Genomic DNA, 24,232 nt, shown 5'->3' with positions numbered 1-24,232 from the left:
GGAAATGTGAACTTTTTTTCGAAAGTAATGCAACGCTTTCAATATTGTTTAATCAAAGGAATTTATACACTTTCTTTTTTTTTTGAATTTACATCCGTACGTGATTAATGATTACCTATCGTTTCATGCACCATCTTTGTTGAGTTCAAAATTTGATTCAAAAGTAGTACTGATGTTGTTAGTTTAAGCCCCCTCCCTTTCGTATTTCTGATTATAAGTGTTTTTTAAATACATTTTGTATGTGTTCACAAAAATAAACACTCACATTAAATGTCATTGTCCTAGGTTGGATACACAATATAGATTGGGTAGTTTTTATACATAAATTGAGATCTTTTATTGCAATTAGCAAGCATATATTTAAATATGACGAATGATTTATTTATTTATGTTAGAGAAGCTCTCTTTCACACTCTTATTATAATAATTGTTAAAATATTAATGCTTCATGGCAAGTATTTTTGTGAAATGAGTTTCGTTTCTATTAATTACTTATTTAAACACAAGAGTTTTCATCAATAAAATATCTAGGTGAGACTAGAATATTTAAACAGAATTATTGAGTTTCTACGCAAAACTTTCGACTTATTGAATCAGTATGGCCAAATGCAGTTAAGAATCTAAGCTGTATTACCCTCGATCGGTTAAAAAACGTCAACCGAATTGGTTCTCAAACCATCATGTTAATCGTACTATGCATTGGTTTGATAGACTCCTCATTTTTTTTAAAAAAATCGTTTAAGAAGTAATGATTGAAAAAGAAAATAAATAAACAACTTCATTGCAGTTCTTACCTCACAAAGATAACTATTTTTAGTTGCTTTCCAGTTTTCCCTTTTTACTTTTGTTTCCCAAATACGTCTGCGAACTGGATCTCGAGGGAAAACTTTCATAGTGAAACCTTGCTCTGATCTGTTGGAGCAGTTAACTGCTACACAGCAAGGCATTCTAAATCAAAGAAAAAATATTACTATAAACTTATAAAATTTAAGCATATTTTTGGAATTAGAAGTATCAACCGTAATGGTAAAAGTTTTTTATTTTCGTTTCAAATACTTTCTTTACAATGTTTGCTTTTAGTACTGATTTTTTCTAAAAGAATGTTTTTTTTTCTCCATTTCCTTTTTTACTATTCATTTAAAAAAAATATTCTTTACTATGAAGTAATTGTACTAAAAGAACTGTGTGGAACAAGAATTTCATTTGAAGTCTTGAACCCACATCCATCAAAATAGGTTTAAAAAACCACATGCATGGTTTCCATTTGAATTCACCAAATTAAAAAAAAATTAAAAAAATGAGCTCCATACTGTCTTAGCAGTAAAAATAGCAATAGCCCACATACAATGCGTTTTGATACGATTTATCACGAAAAACATGCTGGGATTCAAACCAGCAACCTTCCTGGCACAAAGCGAACATCTTAACCTCTACACCACTTTATCTACAATTCGGGTTAAGAAGAATAGGATGAAAAAGAGTCTGTACTTTTTCTTATACTATCAATAAAATACGTGGATTTTGCTTATACACATTATTTAATGAAGGAACGATTGCTCAAATTATTTTATTCTAGATAATAAAATCAAAAAAAAAAAAAAAACTTGTCGAAATTTTACAGAAGGCTTCGAGAAAAGTAGAAATTTAAGTTTTTTAAGAAGAGAGAGAGGAGAAAAAAGCAAGGTAAGAAATGTATACGGAACAAATAACAGATTAGTGATATTAAAATTAATCATACTGTATGTTGATGAATGAAAAATAAAAACAGATAATTTTGTTTAAGTTTAATTTACATTTTTTTTAATTTTAGAAAGTGAAACTTTAGCAACGCATTTTTAAATAAATTCAAAATTACTGAATATTCATTTGAAAACGAATTGTGATTATTTTTTATTTTTCGTACAGCGTAGATTTCAAGAGGCTAAAAACAAGAGCTTCAAAGGCGCCAAAAATCTCGCCAATACACTTGAATTTTGTGTCTTAAGTTTAAACGCTCAAAAGCGGAAATGAAACCGCTTTATATGCTAAGAATTTACATGAAATTGGTAGCTAGTACATTCAATATGCTGAAAATCATTAAAAGAAATCCATACATACCTTGATTTTTATTTCCACGGCAATTTTCTGAAGCTCCTACAACTCGACAATGTTAACTCTACGGGAACTGCTGTGATCATTTATATTACCAATGTGTGCAGTTTTCTTATGGAATATTATTCACTTCTAAAAAATCAGACACTGGGATAAATTATATCTGTATTCATTGACGTCGCTACAAGGGGGAGGCGGAGGGGGCGGTCAGGGGGTGACACATAAAGTGGAATTGCAAGTTTTTGAAAAATTAAATATCTCGATTCAGAACATTTCCCCCAATATTTTGAATTATGTTTACTTTATCAAACTGAATTGCATCACCATGGGGGGGGGGGAGGGCAGATAGTAGCAAACTGGATTTAAGAATTATAAAAAATATTTCTAATTTATTTCGGAAATTTTCCCCCCAACTTTTAAAATTATTTTTAATCTATCAAACAGAATAGCATCACTACAGGGGGAGGGGATTTGAGTTGGTTGACATCCTCCCATAGGGTGACACCATAGGGAGGTCACAATATTAGGTTCATTGTAAATACTTAGACCTTGTAGTGACTTCCTGTTAAACCAAAAAACTGATCCTCATTATCCTCATTATGATTCCCTGTGTAGATACTTTTAAAATAATTAAGGGGCTATCAATTTAATAGACCCCCTTACTTTTTTGACCTTACGTCAGCCCTGCACATGTGAGTCTATGGCTAGTTATATAAAAAGCGTTTATAGTTTTATTTCTTTTTTGTGCATTAGCTAGCTTAAAATATTGTTTGAAACTTTTAAGAATTTCATTTTCTTATGTTTACACAGAACGTTTATTTTATTTTATTTTTATTTATTTATTTATTTATTTATTTATTTATTGCGTTTGTAAAAGGGGGAAGGGGGTGACAACAAAAACTTCCAACCCGGGTTTCACTCATGCTTGGTGAGCCACTGATATATTATTTAAGAGGTTTTTTCACATCAAACTAAGGATTAAACAAACACAGAATGTTTCTTCACAAAAAAAAAAAAAAAAATCCTAAGATAATTGTATAAATTGGCTTCAGTTACATGATAAGCCTTACTGTAATCTTACATGTAATCTAGCCATTACTGTAATCTTCAAATCAAGGTTTGCCTCTTGATTTTTCAGTGGAAATGAAAAAATATTTCCTTTAATTTTTATTTCCTGAACTAAGTGACATTAAAAAAGTCCAAAGCTAATTTAATTTAAATTAACGCGCGAATTTACAGCAGATCATTGACTCTTCCTATGAGCAATATTTTATATTGTAAAAACTTATTTAAGAACAAAAGTTCCGCTTATTTTTAAATTTGGTATATTTCCTCATAGAGTACCTTCAATTTCAGGCAGTTCCTCCGAATCTTGATCACTTTTAATGACATTAACGATTATCACTTTAATTCTTTGTGAAAAACTGAAAGTAATTGCGAATATTTCTATTATATCCCAAATTACGACACACAGAGTTCAAACAGGACCGAATTTCCAAACAGACAGAAAAGTTGCTGCCTAGAGTGGCAAATTTTTAGGGGCAGCAAAATTTTACTGAAATAAACTTTTTTTTTTTACTATTCATAAAAATAAAAATTCAAGGTTTTTTTTTTTTTTTTTTTTTTTCTGTAGTGAGAAAATTTTATCACAATACATTGAAGTGATAAACAATGGGGGCAGTACAATCCCAAAAATATAAATTGACACTTATGCTAAATTTTAAGAATACTTAATTTCATTTGTATTCTTAATTATCTCAGTTAATGTAACTTCAGTAAATATAAATAATTCGGGAAGGTTCGTGACTGAAGATCTGCGATGTGAATGCGACTCGAATGAAACATGCACTGCTTCGAAGATTTTATTATTATTATTATTAAATATGTTTTTTTTTTTTTTTTTTTTTTTTTTTCAGCGTGAAAATCTTTTCGGACATGTGGTTCATACAATTCAGACCGATTCTTTAATTTTGAACCGAAAAGTAAAATGTAAAATTTGGCTTTGATCAATCAAGACTTTGGTCGATCAAGACTTTTTTTCCACCACTTCAAAATTTCCGGAAATTTTGAAGTGGTGGAAAAAAAAAACGTTTTTTTTTCCGTTTTTTTTCTGGAAAAAATGGAAAATTTGATTTTTTTATGAATATTAATAGCTCTGTTTTTCTTATAACATATAAAGGGTTACATTAACGATAACGAGCATTAAGAAATATATGCAATATACACATCTTCTTCTGCTTACACATACATGTAACGGTAAGTTTAATTAGAAAAAAAAATAGCCTTTCTGTTTTATAACTGAGAGCTTTCTTGGTCAAACCCCAGTAATAAGTCAAATCGTCGTACAACCAATAGTATTGGGTTACGTGTGTCTAATCATAACACTTACATTTTCTATTTTAGATTGCCTTTGAAACTTGAAATAATAATAGTAATTATTGACTTTCAAACATGATTGATATTGTTAGGAAAAAAAATAAGTATGATTTCCCATCTTTTTACAATGTAACTTTACTGTCTGAAAATGAAAGCTATTGAGTTTTGATTTTTTCCACTCCAGTCTGAGTCCAAATCAAAACTAAATTTGGTTTTTCTTTATCTTTCCAACAGAAAGCCCAAACCAAAATTGCTTATTGGTTTCTAAAGCTGAACCAAAACTTAAACTAGAGTTTCAGTTAACTATAGGGCCATGCTAAGCACAGTAGTAAAAGTATTCATACCTGCACTTTTGAATAAAGTTGGGTTATTGTAACCAAGTTGTTCTCTGTTTCGTATTTTACTTAAATAAAATGTTTTATGCTCATTTGATTGGAACTATTTTTTAAAACAATTCTGAAAAAAAAGCAAACTGTTTAAATATTGCATAACTTTGGAAAAAGGCTGGCTTGTTGAAACAATAGTCAAGTAATGGCAGTACCACTCCTACCTCTATGCCAAACTTTTAGAGCAATGAACCGTTTTGTGTTTCCATGGTGACAACTTCTTTGTTTTAACTAATGTTGTATGTAATTTTATGTCTGTCTTTTTCAAATGAAAACATATTTTAAACAAACTAATAAGCTAAACTTAATGATTGCAAATCATTATACGAACCTTCAAGTAAATTTATGACAATGTTTATATTTTTAAGTTAAATTAAGAATCTTTTATTTTTAAAAATTAGTTCTAAGGTAGGTAACGAGGCACTAGTGAATACAACCTAAGGGGGGCACATGTGAACAGTTTTCATATTCTCTCCGTAATATAAAGATTAGTGTAGGGTTATTATAGGTGTTCAAAATGGTGTAAAGGTTTATAATTTATATTTTGCTACAGTAAGTTTGTAAATTTATTGTTAATTATTATTACATTAATATAAATTAGTTAATTATTTTATTGTTGTTTTATGTTATTAATTCTTTTGTTCCTAAATAGTTGGCCAACAATTTAGTGAAAAAATGTTTTCCTTTAACTAAAAACTGAAGTATAAGATTATTTTAAATCTCTCACTCTGTTTAAACGCGCTAGCTAAAACTACTAGCTTAAACGCGCTATATAACAAGAATTAACTTTACATGGTAAAGTATTCTTTGTATTGTTTAGTTTTATAAGTTTTTTTTTTCTGTCGATCCTGTGATTAGAACATGCTACGAAACTTTAAAATTTGATAGTTATCAGAGTTATATAATTTGGACAAAATGTTTTCTTTTATTGACAGTTACTATACAATTTAAACTCACACAAACAACTGGTACTTGGTTACTAACCCTTCAGTGTAATTAGTATATACATTATAAGTTTCATATTAAAGAGTTTTTGTTGAAACATGATGACTGTCCTGCATTTTTCAACCTTGTTCACATATGCCCTAGGCTTGTTCTCATGTACCCCCTATAGGGACACATGCAAACAATTGAATACATATTTTTTAATTCAATAAAGTTACGAAATATTTGTTTATAAAATCTGAAAAAATTCCAGACCTCAAAGAAAAGGCTATTTAATCATAAAGACACTTTTACTCTGGAAAATTGATAATATTTATATACATACATATATATAGATTACATAAAACAAATGCAGGAAAAAAAAAACTTTTTGTTTTCAAAACATTTGGCTGCCTCTTCAAAGTATGCATTTTTTTGGATTTTCTAGTGCATTAACCTAACTATCCATTTGATGTTGCTATGTAGTTGTGGTACTTACTATTTTGAGTTTTCCAATGCTCCCCCCTGTTTTTTTTTTCTTCTTTTTTTGCTTTTTTATTAGTTTATTACCACTATATATGTACTCTCACATATAACGGTTTCCCTAATTGATATTATTAAGATAATTTTGTGAAAAAAAAAATTAATTTTTTGCGCAAAATGTATTAACTGTTTTTTGACCTATATGCAAATTATATTATGATACAGCAACTTGCATTATCAAAGTTAGACAGTATTTTAATATACAAGGAAAGGGGTGGGGAGAAGAAAATAACATCAGAATTAAAGTGTGAAAAATTTCTAATTTTATCTTTTTTTTTTTTTGAAAATTTAAATTACATTTTTTGAAAAGTAGAATTTTCTTTTTTCCATTTTTCCGGAGCGAAAATAAACCCCTTTGGAAAAAACGTTTTTTTTTTCCGTTTTTTTTGGAAAATTTCCGGGTTTTTTTCCGACCATTTTCATCTCTAATCAAGACTAAACCAGATCCAACAGTTGCAACTAGACGTTAAATCGCGAATATCAAATTTGCCACAGCGACTGTGCATGCGCGCGGACTTAGCTTATTGGGCTTTCTGTTTTAAGATTCCATGTTGTATCTTTATTTTTAAGCAGAGAAACAAATTAATGAATGAGATTAGAATGCTGTCCCCCCCCCCCCCCCAAGTTTTGCCGATACGAAATTTCCTTCCCCCTGTTTTTCACTTTTGATATATTTAAGGGGGGGGGAGAAATTTTAAATGTCGGCGCGAAACTGGGGTGAAGCCATTAGAATATTTTGCGTGACATATTACTCTATGAAACAAAACGCATATGAATATGATACATCTAACTTCATAATTGAAAGCAAAAAATAGCACTTTTTTATTGGTTTGCTTATTTTCTAAATTAATGCATTTTTCACAAACATAACACATTATGAATTGAAAATATATGAAATACGTGTGTGGATATCCGTGTTTTGCGTGTTTAACAGACAAAATTTTTGCAATTAATTTAAGGAAGACTTTTGATGACCTAAGTCCGCGCGCATCATGCGCAGTCGCTGGGGCAAATTTGGGATATCTGCGATCTGTCGTCGAGTACAGTTGCACAGATCTTCTGACACATTCAATTTTAAAATATTTAATGGCTTAGTTTTTTTTTCTTTCTTTCTTTTTTTTTGCTTGGTGATAATGCGTTATTTCGTCTTTTTAAAGAACTTTTAAACAAAACTAGGTATTAAACAAGACAAAGACTTCCATCAAAAAAGATAATACACCAAACAATTAAAATTATCCCATAAAATGTAAAATAATCCACGATTTAAAAAAGTCATTAAATAAAAAGTGAAAAGCTGGATTAAAATGGCCCGCAAGCTGTAAAACATTTAAAAAAAACCTTCATGAAAATGTTGAATAACCCGTCGAATAAAGAAACTGTAGTAGAATTCATTGTGAAGTTGTAAAATACTCGAAAACAATATAATTTAAAATATAGAATTTTATTATCCAAGAAGTTTTCTTTGCAACAGAGAGGATAAGAGGATTGCAATAAAATTTAACCGGCCCAATTCTCGCAAAACGAACATAGAATCTTAATGGTCAGAAAATGATTTAAAATTAGGTTTGTCATTATTGTTCCTTAAAAACACAAAACAGCGTTGTTTCAATTGAAAATTTTCTAACTTGAAGTTCTCAATTCTAAAAATACAGATAAAGTAATAATATCAATGCAAAAAGATATGATATCTCATCAAACACAACCCTGCTGTAAAAATTTCCCCGCTAAGAAAACCTTTAACTTTTCCGCACAAGAAAGAAGGCCTCGTAAAATTAAAAACCCTCAACCTTAAGAAGTTATGATATCTAGTTGGCGCGCCAAGTATCTCTGCCAAACTATCATCCTCCCTGTTCTCCTCTTTCATCACACCTACTTTCATTAGAACCTCCTCCCTCCTTCAACTCCTCAGAAATATGGATAGATCCATTAAATTGTTTATCTTGTTTGGCGGGAAGGTTTTTGTTCACCAAGCAACCACTTCGCTTTGAAAAGCTTCCCACCAAACAGGATAAAAAAATTTATAATTGTCCTACGAAAATAAAATGCTACCTAAAACCTCTTACATATCTTCTGTTATTCCAGTAGAAACTGCTAAGAAATATTTTTAAAATATCATATTGGTTTTTATTGTTATTTGCTACGAAATGGTGTCAAAAAGTCACACACGTAACGCTGGAAATGCCCCGTATTGCATCATCCTGATATACGCATCTGCTGGAAGATTTATAGGCATATACAAAGTGTTTGTTACATATCCTCATAGTGCATTCCTGGAGATTTGATAGCAGAAGTAAACAAAGAGGGTTGCTGTTTGGTGCCAACATTTGCGACTTTCATGAATTATTCGTTGGATTAGTGATTCTTCTCAGGAACGTTTCGCTTATCTGATTGGCGCTGTTTTCGCCATCCCATCGCCAATCCAATCAGACTACGGGTATCGCCAAGAGTCACGTTGCTTTTTTCACGTCCATTATCAGTTCTCGCAGAATTCACTATAGTTTGTTATTACCGCTTTTACTGTACAGGTGTCCCTCGTATAACACGGTTAATTTGTTCCGTATAGTATCGAAACCGTGTTGTAAGAGACTTTTTTAAAAATAACATTTTTACTTACTTCTAATACTAATTATGTATGTGCATGAGAAAAAATAGGTTATATAAGATGTATCGTGTTACATCGAAATCGTGTTCCGTGTTATATCCAAACCGTGTTATACGAAACTTAAATAATGTAAATCAAAGGATGTGTACCGTGTTATATCGGAACCAAGTTTCATAAAAACAAAGTAAAAACCTATTAAAGTTATCAACCCTTAACAGAATATATTAAACAAAAATAAAATTCCATCTTTTATAAATACTCCATTCGAGTTATATCAAAACCATGAAGTATTAAATTCAAGTTTCGCACCGTGAAATATCGAAACCGTGTTATAATAATTGCAAATTTGATACCGTGTAAAATCGAAACCGTGTTGTAGACGTACCATGTTATACGAGGGGCGCCTGTATTACAAAAAGTAAAATTGTTAACTTACTCGATTGTATTTTCGCAGATGTGAACGAATCGCTCTTCCATAACCCCTAGTAATTTTGAGGTCAATGTCATTGAAGCTAGCAGCAATTACTTTGATAAGTACTTCATTCTTTTCAAGAACTCTCGGAACGGATAAGTCATTTCGTACTTCTATCGACTGTAAAAGAAAAGCAATATGACAATGAATTTCACGATTAAACATTTTCTCAAATTTCCACAGCAATTGTAGAAAAACAAATGGACGCAAACGTTTCGTGTTTACTGCATATTTACCTACCGAAACTCCGCTGTACGACCTTATGACAACTGCTTTCATGTATTGCTTTTTTCGTTTCCTTTTTTGAACTCCGATTTTCATTAAGTTACATAGGTGCAAGTGTAAGCCGCTCAAGACGCTGATAGTAGTTATTCCAGCAGCTCCGAATAAAAATGACGGCGTCACTGGGAGAAAAAAAAAAAAAGCCCTTTCAGGAAGAGTTGTTTTTACATTCGATTTTATAAGTTGAGTCACAAAATTAGACAATGTTACATAAAAACAGGAAAGTAAATATCTATGATATACCTATTATAAAAATCAAAATGAGTTCTATAAAGTAATGAAAATAGTTTTAGCTTTCTAATGGACATCCATCTGCACATGATACTGAATTCTGTACCTCAGAGCCATGCAAGCGTAAGTCACATAATCGCTACTTGACAGGAGAGAGGGAAAACATTTGCCTGGTGCATACAAGAATGATACTTGCGCTCTTATAACACTGGTAAATAATTACAAGGATTTTTTTTTTTTTTTTACAATTACGTTCATATGGCTCGAAGCGGAATAGGATTCTAGTACATACAATGCACTAAAAAACTAAAAATCGCAATTTTTGAACTTACGCTAGTCTGGCTCTGACATAGGCAGTTCGTACGGGGGGCAACCACCCTCTCACTTTCAAAAGTGAAGGGGCTTCCTCTCTCCACTTTTCCGAGTTCAGAATTGATGATCGATCAAAAAATGATAAAAATGGTGTGTGTAGATACACACACACACACACACGTGTTTAAGGAAAGACGAATTTACTCAATAAGTGAATGTTTTATATTTTTCTCATGTTATTATTTCACAAAAATGAAAATGGAGCAGAGGCTACTATGGCCGTCTACCCTGATTTTTTAAGCACGATGTCCCGATTTTTTTTTTTTTTTTTTTTTAATTATTATTTAGAGAAGTTTAATTCATGAATAGTGACGTTCTCCTTTGACCCCCCCACTTTTTCGGTGCACCAGCCACCTATGATGATATAGAATTGATTTATAAATGAAGCAGAATGATTTAAATATGTAAGCAATTACTTTTATAAGAAGGTTATCAACAGCAAGTTTCTTCCACTTACAGGGGTGCCGACAGGGAGGAATTATGGCGCAATTTTCGCCATCAAAATTTGAAGGGGTTGATTTTTTAAATTTATTTATTAATTTATTTTTAATTCAAATTATTTCTTTTATTTCATTTTATTGTATTTATAATTCATTTATTTATTTAGTTTGTGTGTGTGTCTGTCATTGGCGTAGCACTGAACTTTTCTAATAAAATAATAATAATAATAATAAATAAATAAATAAATAAGTAAAAATATTTTTAAAAAAAAAGTAAATAAAATAAAAAAAGAGAACTAAAAAAATAAATTAATAAATAAATAATATTTTTAAAAAATAAATAAAATATTTTTAAAAAATGTTAAAAATGAAAAAATAAAAAAAAGGTAGAGTTGAGGATTTTTATTTTTTCGGGGGGGGGGGGGGATTTGCGCCACTGAACGTAGGGGGGATGGGCACCCCTGTCCCCTTACAATTTTAAATTGGCTTGACTCTTGTTATTTTATATTATTTCTTATTTTTTGCTTCGTTTTTGTTTGTGTAGAACCAAAAGTTAAATAGTATTTAAGACGCTTTTTTATTTATCAGAATTGGATGTTTAAATTTTTGCTGAAGAGAGCGAACCATACGAGACATATGAAGTAATAAGAACGAGAAAACAAGATTTCTTTTACAGAACTCAAAACTGAGTATTTATACATATCTTCTTTATAAAAAAAATTAGAAAATATAATTTAAAGACATTCCATTTTCTATTTCAACCTGAATTATTGGAAGGAATTTCATTGTTGCAGACTCTCTTAACTATTTCAGCGCTAGTAAACTTGAGTTTCTTTACTAGCAACAATGTACTAAAAACCTAAAGAACAACAGAACAATAAGTTTGCGGTCTATGGGGAGAAAGGTATTACATACAACATTAAAAAACAATTTTTTTAATCAATGCATCAAAAATCGGGAGGGACGTGGTGTACAACGTCCACAAAAACTATATCTATATACCAATGCGTGTAGCAAAACAAACATCTTACTTTTTTCACGTATACTGCCGTGGACAGATAAAAAGCAGTACTACAGTGAAACCTGTGTAAATTGACCACTTGCGGTGCACTACTTTAGTGGGCAACTTAAACAGGTGGTCAACTTATAGAGGTTGAATTATATGATATAGATCTGATTCTGTGCCTGAAAATAGCGGTCAACTTAGACAGGTGGTCAACTTAAAAAGATGGTCAACTTTCCAGATTTTACTGCAACTGCAAAGTTTTCATTTTTCAATTTTTTGCATTTTTGTCATCTTTTGTAAGTTTGCTTTAGTGTACAAGTTTCATTATTTATTTCTGCAGAAAAAAAAGGTGTCTAATTCCAACATCTCTCTATTTTTAGTATTCTGCAGATACTGGCGTTTACCTGTCCGCGGCAGTATAGCTGTGTATTCAGAACTGAAATACACATACATGCACACCGATATGGAATAATAGATGTTTCAGAGAACGCTAAAACAAGATTGGCAGAATTCATGAACAAAATTATGTTCCTTGAACACAATAAAGGAAACGAAATTTTAAAATTACAACATCTTGACTATTATGATGGCCTAACCAATTTTTAATTTGTTATGATTTTTAAACATTTCACGCTTATTGGGGGGAGGGGATGCAACGAACTGAAAAGTAGAGTGAGAGTAATGCGCGAAGGATGCAGGAAAGCATTTTTTTACAATGTAATAAAACCATGAAAGAGCAATTGTTAGTTTTGTATCATAGTATTAAATGAGCGCTCGTTACTTGCGATCACCAAAAAAGAAATATATTTATACTAAACAGCTGCATAAACTACTGTACATCTGAACAAAGTGCTTGAAATATACAGGAAAATATTTTTTAATGTGTACACACAATCAACAAAAATAAATTTTTAGTTTTGTATGAAAGGGTATTATATGAGGGCTCAAGCTCAAGCAACAAGAAAACAGCAATTGAAAGTACTGCGTGAGCAAAGTACGAAAAATAGAGAAAAGCTTTTTTTACTGTGTGAAAAATCGTGAAGGAGCAATTATTAGTTTTATATCATAAGAACCAGGGGGCGGATCTAGAGGGGACCATGGCTCCTCCCAAAACCTGATGAGTGTAGGAATTTTTTAAGAAAAATAAAGAAAATATTATGAGAAAATAACAAAATTTAACCTTAAAAGAAATTTAGTTTTTAAATGGGAGAGAAATTACAATCATCTCCTCGAAACAGAACTACTATTTTATTTCTAAAATATTGCTCCATCGTTTAAGTTATTTGTAGATGACAACTTAAGACAAGACACTTGGACGATCTATGAATGCTGCTGTCCTTTAAGTACATCCATTGCTCGCAAAACCTTCGACCAAAGAGAGCTCAAATTTGGGTTTTATGGCTTTAATTTCGAAACTTTTCTGGAGTGCCTATTATTTCCATGCTCCTCTAAAAATGCCACAAAAGATAGCTAAAAATTGATATCCATTTCTTCAAAGCAATAAAAGTTACACATAAGGAATTTTTCGGTATTAACCTCGTCTTAAATTTTATAAATTTATCATTTTTCTGCTGTTATTTTTAAACAAACTCAGTACAAAAACTTGAAGATGAGTAGGGACGGTGGTTTTTCGTAAAAATCAATGATCTGGCACTATTTGAGAGATGACCATTAGGGCAAACATCCAAAGAAAAATTGTTAAAAAATTTCAAGTGGCCCCTGCCAAAATGATCGGCAAGATCCGCCACTGATAAGAACATTATATGAGAGCTCGTTATTTATGATCACCAAAGCAAATACGAAACAGCAGTTTGTACTGTATGTATGAGCAAAGTGCACGATGCACGAAATATATACAGGAAAGTGTTTTTAAATTGTACACAATCAAAAGAGAAATTTTTAATTTCGAAAAAAAAAGGGTATTATATAAGTTCCTTATTAATTACGATCATCAAAGCAAATATTAAACAGCGATTGAAAGTGCTGCGTGAGCAAAGAGTGCAAAAGATAGAGAAATTTTATTTTACTAAGTAAAAAATAACGAAAGAGCAATTGTTGGTTTTGTATCCCAGAGTATTAAATGAGTGCTTGTTACTTACGATCACTAAAACAAATACTAAACAGTGCTGTATATATGAACAAAGTGCGCGAAACGTACAGGAAACTATGTTTAAATATCTACATAATCATAAAAGAAAAAATTTTAGTTTTGTATGCAAGAGTTTTGTACAAGTGTACTTGCGATCACCAAAACTAATACTAAACAGCAAGTGAAAGTGCTATTTGAGAAAAGTGTGCGAAGATAGAGAAAAGCTTTTTTTACTATTTAAAAAATTATGAAAGTGCAATTTTTACTTTTGCATAAAATATTAAACGAAAAGATAAAACAGCAGTTTCAAGTACTGCATATTGCATGAGAAAAGCATAAAAGATTCAGAAAAACATTTTTTACAATGTAAATATTCAAGAGAGAGAAATATAATTCTGTTCTGTATAAAAGATTATCAAATGAGTACTCGTCACTTACGATCACTAAAGCAAATACTAGACAGTTGGTTGAAATCTATGTTCTCTAAAACTGAAACCATTTTAATGCTAAGTTTCTGTACTAGTTGTGATAATCCCGATACACACACAAACTAAGATTTACGTAACTTTCATCGAAGTTCAACCGAAGGTAAAAACAAATTTGAAAGCAGTTCAGTGGGTTTATGATGTAAAAATAACCTACCACCGAGTGAAACTTCTAAATATATCTCCTCCCAGCAACTCTGTTGTTGCAGTTGAGCGAATTCATTTGAAAAAGAATAGGCTGTGGATATAATATTAAAGCATCAGCTAGAAGTTCGAGTTTCTCAACTAACATTTTTGTTCGAAATAGCAGCCCTTCGTTATACCGTGCTTGTTGGAAGACAATAAAAAAAGTGCGATATATCTCAAACGCGATATAACCGGGGCCTCCGCGATCCTTCTTCCAAAGAGAATCATCTCGGAGGCTCCGATATAACCGAGGTCGTTAAAACTAAGGATTGAACAAATATTTAAGCGACGGATTTGTGCGTCAACAAGAAATATAATTTATTCTTATTTTAGGACAAACTTTTGAATAAAAACAACAAAAGAAAATAATCTTGTTACCATTTGCTTTTTTAATAGTATGAAAAAGAATTTGAAATATTCCAATGGCTTTTCCGTGAAATAAGAATTTAAGAAGCCCCACCATAACTAAGGATGAAGCGAAGTCAGAAGATGCATCCCTGTTTTATTTATGAACTAAAAAGAGGAGTAAAGAATTTTCTTGAGAAATACAATGTTTTAACTACTAAGTGATCACAAATTTAAAAGGAAGTTTTATTACGTTTAATTATTCAGGGGATAGAGGAAAAGCGCGATATATCCAAATTGTATTACAGATTGTATTAACTTTCAAAATATTGTTGTAATCAGATATATTTTTAGCGCCCCTGCATGCGTATGTTTCACGCTTTGAAACTCGAAAACACGCCTCAAAGATTTAGTCAAGCATATTTACACACTTAGTATTTTTAAATAAAAGTTTAGCATAGTAGAAAATAGGGGGAAAGAAGTAATTTGAGTTTCAAAAATATTTGTTTTATTTTAAATTCAAAATCCAATCGTTCTAAAGGATAAAAGATGAAAATAGTGCAAGTGAGACGGGGAGAGGTATGGCACAATGGGACACATGGACTACAATGGGGGAGAATGGAACTTTTCCCACAGTTAAAAGCAAAAAAATTGAAAAAGTATGCCACATTTTAGTTCACTTGTATGGTTATTGGCAACACCGTGGAGACAGCCACTGCCACATTTCATTTTGTAGGAAAGCTGTAGCCATTTGTATTTTTGCCAAAAATGCTGTATAAATCATGCAAGTTTTACTTTTTTTATTTTGAGGCATTTATAATTCAATAATCTATATGAATGAATTAATTTAAGCTGAAACTTTATTAAGTGCATGCATGTATATTTAATTAATAAATTTTCCTCAACTTTTGACTCTGGTTTAAAAACGTTAGTTTGGGGCTACAGTAAGACATGTTGATGGGGGATACAGTGATACAGCGTCGTATTGTACCACTAACATTTCCCACTATAAAATAAACATATTAGAATAATGCAAAGTAAAGATGTTTAAGAACTGCAAGATTTAAAATTAAAATATTAATGGACATTGGTTTTAATGGCGTTTTATTGAAACTGTACTTTCACTGGCATTTAAGTGCATCTGAAGAGTACATTTACCAGCCCACTTTATCTGCTGAGTGCTGATGCTACTTATTATTGATGAGTATTTCAAAAGAATTGTAATCTGAACACATTATTCTGATTTTTTATGTTTCCAAACATGTAATAACACTGTGATTTTTCCAAAACCAAGCTTATGGCAGTTCAAAAACAAAGGAATAGATTATAATTTCTTGAGGACGTCTCATTTTTTTCTAGATTAAAATGAAGCATTGTGCATTGATTATCTTTTATATTGTTCCCATTTTCATATAATTTAATGTTTTGTTTGATATGTTACTTTATTATTTCTAATGCATCAAACGTTACTTTACAATTATTAAACTCTCGCATGTGATATAACTATTTTTAAGTATTGTCGTTTAAAATCTGCTTTCATATGTAAATCTCAACCTACATTTTAAAAATATAATGTATTTTTTATGAGCCTCTCTCGCAATGGCTTATATATGTTTTTACAGAGCATAATATATCATAATGGGGGTGATTGTTGATACATTTAAAGATCATTTTTTATGGACACAAGTCACGTGATTTAATCTTGGGCACGGTTTTTTAGGGGTTGCTCCACGCTCTCTACCCAAGTATCTCCCCTCTACGGGCTCTCCCCAAAAACCATTTTGTAATTAAAGTCGTAAAAAACGAAATTTTAAAGAGAGATTCAGTTATTTTTTGAAATTGTATTTTTTTCATTTTCAGATTTCTTACGGGAGCAGTCGGACCCTCGTCCATTTTTTTTCGTAATTGAAGTCTTAAAAGCGCGACTGTAGACCATATTTGGTAACGTTAGGGGTTCGGCCATTTTTCAAAATTGAAGCTCCATAAAAACAATCTCAAACGATTTTCGATGATTTCAGAAGGCAAGGCAATTGGTACTTGAACCCTGGAATTTTTTTGAAGCTCTGAAAACGAGGTTTGAGAAGATCGATAATGGTTTTAGTGGGTGAAGGGGACTTGTGAAGTGTAGCATTTTGAAGACTTTCTTATTTTTAGACCAACTAGGAAAAAGGGGGGGAAATATGGTACTGGGGGGGGAGTAAAAGAAATAGGAGGTGTTGGACGTAATTACCTGATCAATAGTCAGTAACTTTTGATTTTTTTATTTTAAGGTTCTTTTCAAAAGCAATTCAGACTTTTTCCCCAACATTAGGCAATCAGGAAAGGAAGAGCGCGAGAATCCTCCCCTGAAAGGTAAAACGCAATTTCATTTCACCTTTGGAGACGGTTAGAGGTAAGGAGCGATTTTAGGGATATTCCTCTAAAACTTTTCAAAATTGAAATCTTAACGCACAATTTTGGACTATTTTTGGTAGTTACCTTAGTGAAAGGGTGTTGGTTCGGGTCGGGGACCCTCCCCCAGAAATGTTTTGAAATTGATGTCCAAATAACGTCTAAATAAATGTTTTTTAGGACATCAATTTCCATTATTACTCCAACCAAACAACTAAAACTTATTTTAAATTTCTTGCAAGAGTCTAGAAACAAAGAGAGAAACATTTTAAAGACCCTTTTTTTCAGACTGACTGGGAAGAATAAAAAGGGGGAGGGGTGAAAGAAAGAAAGGGAACTTAATCTGCTAAGCAATAAGCCGCATCTGTAAAAAAAAAAATTAATTTAAAAGATTTCTTTTTGAAAGAATTGAGATTTTTTCCCCCAACATTATTTGCTTTTCTTTTTGTTAAAATAACTTCGCTTTCCCAAGACACGTTCTTTTCGTGAGTTAGGGGTACGGACAAAGAATATAGATAAAGGGAGAAGAAGTTCCACTTCGAGACCAGTTTGTAAGCTCCGCAGAGAAAAACAAATACTAACGGAAACATGTTTTGAGACGAAAGCAGACATTTAGGAACAAATTCGTCGCCAACGGTGAACTGGCTTGGCGGAGGGTTGCCATTTCCTTGCAGGAGTCGGGGAGACACGCCCCCCCCCCATAAAGATTCTAAAGCCTTTTGTATCTGAAGATTTGAAGAGTTCCAGATGCTCAATCGTTCTTCTCTTTTAACTAATGTACTCATTTGCTACTGTTGAAAAACCGCAACTGATACCACCCTGAACTGATACCGCGATTTTTCTCTTTGAGTCAGGACTATAGATGGGCCTGGAAGAAGTGTCATCGCGCCGTTCGACCCCTGAGCGTTGTGCGAACTGATGCATCTACTAATCAGAATGAATTCGCCCTAAATTTCCTCTTTTACCAGCCCTTTTACTGATCATTGAGGGAAGAAACATTATTATTTATTTCCACTTTTGCTGATTTATATCATTGAGGTTGTAAAAACAAAATAACCTTTTTGGTCTGCTACGGGAGTTGTTTTAGGGGAGTATTCTTCTTTTTTTTTATTAAAGAAATGGTTTAAACGAAGAAATAAATTTAAAAGTAGTTAATATTTTGTTTGCTTAATTTTACCCCTTTGACAGGAACACCAAGTGTCCCAGCATCTACTTTACAGCACAAAACAAATGTTGTATTTTTGGTGCCCAGAGTTTGAGGACTGATTTTACATATGTTTGGGGCTCTGAATCAAAATATGAAATTAGTTTTTCTCTAGCAGCTCTAGTTTTCAGATAATTTCAGCTGTTTTACCCAAATTATGCAGTTTTAACTCCATTTTATGCATTTCTAAATCAAAGTGTAGGCTTCTGAAACAAGGACTGCCTCCAGCATATTTGCTCTGCTATAATCAGTTTGCAGTCTAGTTACATTCAGAAAAACTCACTACATGGAGTAAATATCTAGCAAGTTTAGTAACAAGGCTTCAACGAATTACGGTCAACTTGTAAGTTCTTGCTATGCATATATTCGCTTTGCGTGATGTGTGACGAATTGGATCTTTGTATGTAATATTTTCAGAGCCCCACTAATGTAGACCCTAAACAAACTTTTTTGGGGGTCCTCTACAGTCAAACCTTATAAACAAAAGCATTAATAAAGAATCAGGGGTGGTAGTTTCAGGGGTGTTCAGGTGTTAAATCACGTATTAAAAGCAACCCACACTTCTATACATGAAAAACTGTAGATAAATTCAGGAGAGTACCTTAATTTTCTTAAATAGAAACTACAGCAATTTTAGTATTTTTGGGGCTCTTAAAAATTGGGGACCCATGACCAACAGCCTAATTGGTCTGGTTGGTAATTGAGCTCTGATTCTTTTGTATAATACACTATGAATAAAACTTCGAATCAAGATATTTTAGTATTTTAACCATGGAATATTTTCTTGTTCATTTCTGCTGTTTTTTTCATTTTGCAATTCCATTGTCGTAGAATGAAACAATATGGTTGACTGTCCCACGGACTATCTGTTTTAGGAATTGCTCAGAAAATGTTAGATATCGTAAAAGTAGCCTAAACCATAAATTGAACAAACAATATGAATCAAATTTTATTTTGGCGTCTAGGTCCTTAGTATCTGCAAATATACCTTATACAGTGCAACCTCTCTGAGCAGCCACCCCTTCGTTCCGCAAAATTTCGGCCGTTCAAAATGGGTGGCCGCTTTAAAAGGTTTTCGTTACAGTTGCAATGTTATTCTATATTACGCAATATAAGTTAGTCTAATACATAGAATGAAATTTGAGACTGTTCTAAAATGGAAATAGTATATTATTTGATTATTGTTTACATTTTTTCGAAGAAAGGATACAATTTGGGACTTGAGTTTTCAATCTTCTCCTACAATTGTTCACAAAATCGAATTCAAAATGTTGCTTGTTGCAATTCAAATGTTTTTCAGTTCAAAATGACAAAAAAAAAAAAAAAAAAATTGCTCTAACCAATTTATTTGTCATTGCATCTGAGCAGATTTCTAGTGAAATATAGTGTTGTAATTAATTTGTTGACCTGACAACAATAAGAAATGTAATGATATGGAAGCAAACTAATGAACTAATCATGTAAATATTCTTATTTTATGTAATAAAGTGTTTCAGTGTATTATGAATTTTATTGACTCAAATTTTTAATGCAATCTTTATTTTTGATGCAAACAATACAATTGGGAAAATGAGAATACATACCAAACTGATTGAAGTCAAGATAAATTTAATATAAAAGGAAATAACTAATGAAATTGCCTATTGATCATTAGAATATTAGCTCTATATAGGCTGTAGTACACATTACGTAGCATAAAAAAAAACATTGTATTATGAAAAACATTGAATGATTTCACCAGAAATAATTGAATTTGTGGAATCAAAGCTATTTTTTAAATTAGACATCTTTCATTACTTTTCATCATTGAAAGACTATCACTCATTATCATGTTACCGACCTTTGTTAATTTTTTTTTTTTTTTTTTTTTTTTCGCACAATCTAAAACACTTTCACTTTTATTAGAACCTGTTGAATTTGTCAAAGTGAAGTTTCAGTACGAGTTCTCTCGAGTACATTTCTGGACGAAAATAGTTTTAAACATGAGTTCTTTATTGTTTCCATCCAGGTATAACTATTTTGAATAGTTTCATACGACGAAATGGATCAAGCTTATTCTCTTCCTATTTAATCATGGAAAATTATCGAACTTTATCGAATATCGGAGTAACTTGCACGCTTAATAAGGGGACCCACTAATGATTTTTGGAAAGCTGCTGAATTATCCTAGCCGCTGATGCTTTTTAGGAAAACTCTGTAAAGATACATTTACCGGGCTTCCCCCCTTCCCCATCTCTCTTCTTATTAGTTCTCTCTTCTTCACTTCCTTTCCTCCGAAAACACCAATCACCACCCCATCACCCCCAGAGGCACGGAAGAAAAAGCTATGTTTTCAGTTAATATTTTTTGGAGACAGTTCATAATAGTGAATTCCTTGCTCAAGGTATTTTGAGAACACCTTTCTAACTTCAATTACTGTGTTTTACGCAATTAATATCTATCAATTTCTTATCTTCTGCAATGTTTATATTTCGTTATGTTTTTTAATTTAATTATCAACTGTCTGTTGGTAATGGCAACGATAAAAGAAAATAAATAGAATAGTGGATATGCTTTGATAGATTATGAATGTTTTTCCCCCCGGTGGTTGTTTGCCGAAAAATACAATTTTTAATTTTTGCGTCAGTAATTGCTCTTAATTAATTTTTAATGCATTCAAAAATTTTCTCAGCTAAAACATATGCGAAAGCTGATCACTATTATTCGATTAACCGGGGAAATTGTTCGATTAAGCGGGATCCCTAACATTGCGAAATGTCTAACATCGGAAAATATTCGATTCCTGGAGATTTTATTCGTATAAGCGGGGTTTTCGTTACAAGATTAAGCGGGGTTGACAATATTGTGTTTCCATTGTAAACCAAGTGCGCAGAACAAAAATTGACTTATTTTGCAAACAAACAAATAACAGATTTTTTTAAAAAATACCAAGAACTTTTCATAATGAACTCAAAAGTACAAAATAATTTTTCTGAGTCACAAAGGACAATTTAAGAATTCCTGTAGTTTTCGAAAATGATACCACAAACGAAGAAAAGTGCGGCTCACGTCATGAAGAGGATTTATTATTATCTAGCTTACAATCATAACGTTGAGTGTTGAAACATGCATATTTTTCTTACTGGGAAAGTTTGGTTTGAAATGACTAGAACTGCACTTTTCTTCGTTTGTGGTGTCATTTTCTTAGAATTTTCGAAAAAATACAAGAATTCTTAAATTGCCCTTTCTGATCTAGAAAAGTTATTTTGTCCTTTTGAGTGCATTATGAAAAGTGCTTGGTATTTTTAAAAACATTCTGTTCTTTTATTCTTTTTAGTGTAAATGTATTTCAGAAATAGAATAATTTTACCTTCACGTTTTTAATATAAATGCTCCCCACTAAAAGGGAAAAACCTATGTACGTGTCTAAAACTTTAAGCAGTAGGCACTAAAATTTAATCCTTGTTCCTCTGTAGGATTTATGTTTGCTAATTTCATGCTTGCTTCAGAGGAGCCTTGATTCAAAGTTTTCATTATGATTGCTTTTAACATCAGTGTTGAAAGGCAACGAAATTTGTAACAATGGCATATTTAAACATTTAATAGGGAAATTACATGAAACTTCCTGTTTTTCATCTTAAGTTAAATAATTATTTTATTTTAGAATTTTATTTTTTCAGCGCTAAGTTGTACCTTAAGATTAAGCAAATCATTTAGTTAAATCCCGAAGCTCTAAGTGGTCTAATAGAAGAGATATAAGCAAAACCAGGCCTCAGATTTCTCCTAGACAATCAGGCCAAGTATAATAAAAGCGCTTAAATAACAGATTTTTTTTTTTTCAAATACTAAGCACTTTTCGGACAAAATAACCTTTCTGGGTCAGAAAGGACAATTTAAGCATTCCTGTAGTTTTCGAAAATTCCAAGAAAATGACACCACAAACGAAGAAAAGTGCGGCTCAAATCATGAAGAGAATTTCTTATCATTATCTAGCTTTCAATCATAACTTTGAGTGTTCAAACATTCATATTTTTCTTATTGGGGAAACGCTTTTTGTGTTCTCAAGAAGCATTATAATATTGAATGCAAAATAAACCTAATATTTACTCTTTGTAAAGCTTTAGTAGTTCAAAAAAAAAAAAAAAACTCTTAAATACAGAACGTCATGTAACACTTTTATCTCTGTACTTTTTTGAAATACCTTCTTCATATAAAAACGCTGTCCGAAAAGGTGATTTTCAGGAAAAAGTTATAAAGGGCACTATATATGTGTCGTGGAAAAGGTCTGCGGACTGATTTCTAGTTGATAAGGATACAATGCGAACATTTATCGCTTGAAATCTGAAGACTTTTATTGTCCTGAAGTTAAAATTGCGGAATAAAACGCAAATGCGTATATTGACAAGGAACGATAAAATTAAAAATTTTAAAAACCCCCAATTGAGTCGCAACTGCAGAATCAAGAGCGAAAATTGAAAATCCTTTTAAAAGTCTTATATTATTAAAAATCAAAGTCAAGTTTTTTTTTTCCTATTAAATAGAAACTGGCAACAGATAAAAACTTTGAATCACTGCTTTTAATTTCCTTGTTGGCCAACAATGAATGGGGTCGTTTCCAAAATTTTAAAAGTATTTTTTTCTGAAAGAGCATGTTTAAAAACACAGGATCTGACCATTTTTTAAATAATTTGTTTAAGTTTAATATTAAAAAAAAAAAAATGCTAAAATCTGCGCGCTTTTATTGTTTACATTTCTTGCCTATGACATCACAAATGATGAAATGCCATTCTGTATTGCCATTCACAGAGCAAAATATTTAATTCGCATCTTTACTCACGTGTATTGACAACGATATGGTTAATAGCAAGCGCAGAGCGCAATTTTAATTCGCTTCCTGATTATCATAACGTGGAAACGCGGTACAAAGATGCGTCAAAGAGCATCATTTGTGACGTCACCAAGACCACGCCTTGTTTGAAAAATCGGACATATTAAAAAATTAATTAAAAAATAACTGTTGGGAAAATGAAAGAATTTTCTGGGTTATGTTATTTATTTATTTATTTATTTATTTGCTTATTCTATCATATTTAGTGACTAAAAGTACTACTTTTGACTGAAGGAAACAACCCCATTCGGTTTTCAATCGCGTGAATAAAGGCTTAGTCGTTATTAAAATCTGCTTTAAAAAACGTCATAATTCGAATTTTATGAAAGATAGAAGCTTCAAACACATTTTATCAGACGCAGAAAAAAATTCTCTTTATTTTGGTATTAAATTTTGAAATTTTTAACTATGTTCTCACTGCAAAAATCGCGAAAAACATTTTAGAGGTTTTTAATTAATATCTTCGTTAATTAATGTCATCCAAAGACGCAACCTAGCTAAAAACACTCTCGATCAACTCTCCTTTCGAAATTTTTTTTCAAATAAAGCTGTCCATCCATTTTGGCGCTAGAGTGCGACAGACAGATACACACACACACACATACACATAACGGGAGCTCAGATTTTAAGAAAATGCATATGTACTTGAATAATTGCAAATTGCCTATCTCTACTATATCAGTGATATAATTGATTCACGTGCTTTAAGAATTACTGCGGAACTTAGAATTGGATAGGGAGAATGTCCATCCGTCTCAAATTTTCAGGCTGGCCAATTTGATTTGAGAAGGTAATTAAATAAATGATGATTTTTTTTTTCGAAGATCTTCTAACAATTGTTTTACAACAACATAAGGCGTATTTAGCACGTTTGGGAACAAATAACAGACGTGTTTAGCGTTTATCAAAAGTCTAGAACATTGTGACTGCAAAAATCCAC

General features: G+C 31.6%; 1 protein-coding gene across 2 annotated transcripts in view; it reads right to left on the bottom strand.

The window, feature by feature from the left end:
* Window positions 1-14,408, bottom strand: part of LOC129218061 (reticulon-4-interacting protein 1 homolog, mitochondrial-like) — a 66,581-nt gene extending 52,173 nt beyond the window's left edge. The window contains exons 1-4 of one of the 2 annotated variants that reach the window (XM_054852247.1): window positions 14,253-14,385; window positions 11,482-11,578; window positions 9,635-9,798; window positions 9,359-9,514 (exon numbers count right to left, since the gene is read on the bottom strand). In XM_054852247.1, the coding sequence (XP_054708222.1) occupies window positions 9,359-9,514; window positions 9,635-9,715 (237 nt within the window). In that variant the 5' untranslated portion in view covers window positions 9,716-9,798; window positions 11,482-11,578; window positions 14,253-14,385. Of the gene's footprint in view, window positions 1-9,358; window positions 9,515-9,634; window positions 9,799-11,481; window positions 11,579-14,252 lie in introns of both variants that reach the window. The other variant, XM_054852246.1, reaches the window with a different exon arrangement.
* Window positions 14,409-24,232: the final 9,824 nt, after the last annotated feature.

The sequence above is a fragment of the Uloborus diversus genome, chromosome 3, assembly GCF_026930045.1.
Source record: "Uloborus diversus isolate 005 chromosome 3, Udiv.v.3.1, whole genome shotgun sequence".
NCBI lineage: Eukaryota > Metazoa > Arthropoda > Arachnida > Araneae > Uloboridae > Uloborus > Uloborus diversus.
The sequence above is the reverse complement of the archived record's forward strand: the minus strand, read 5'-3'. Positions and strand labels throughout refer to the sequence as shown.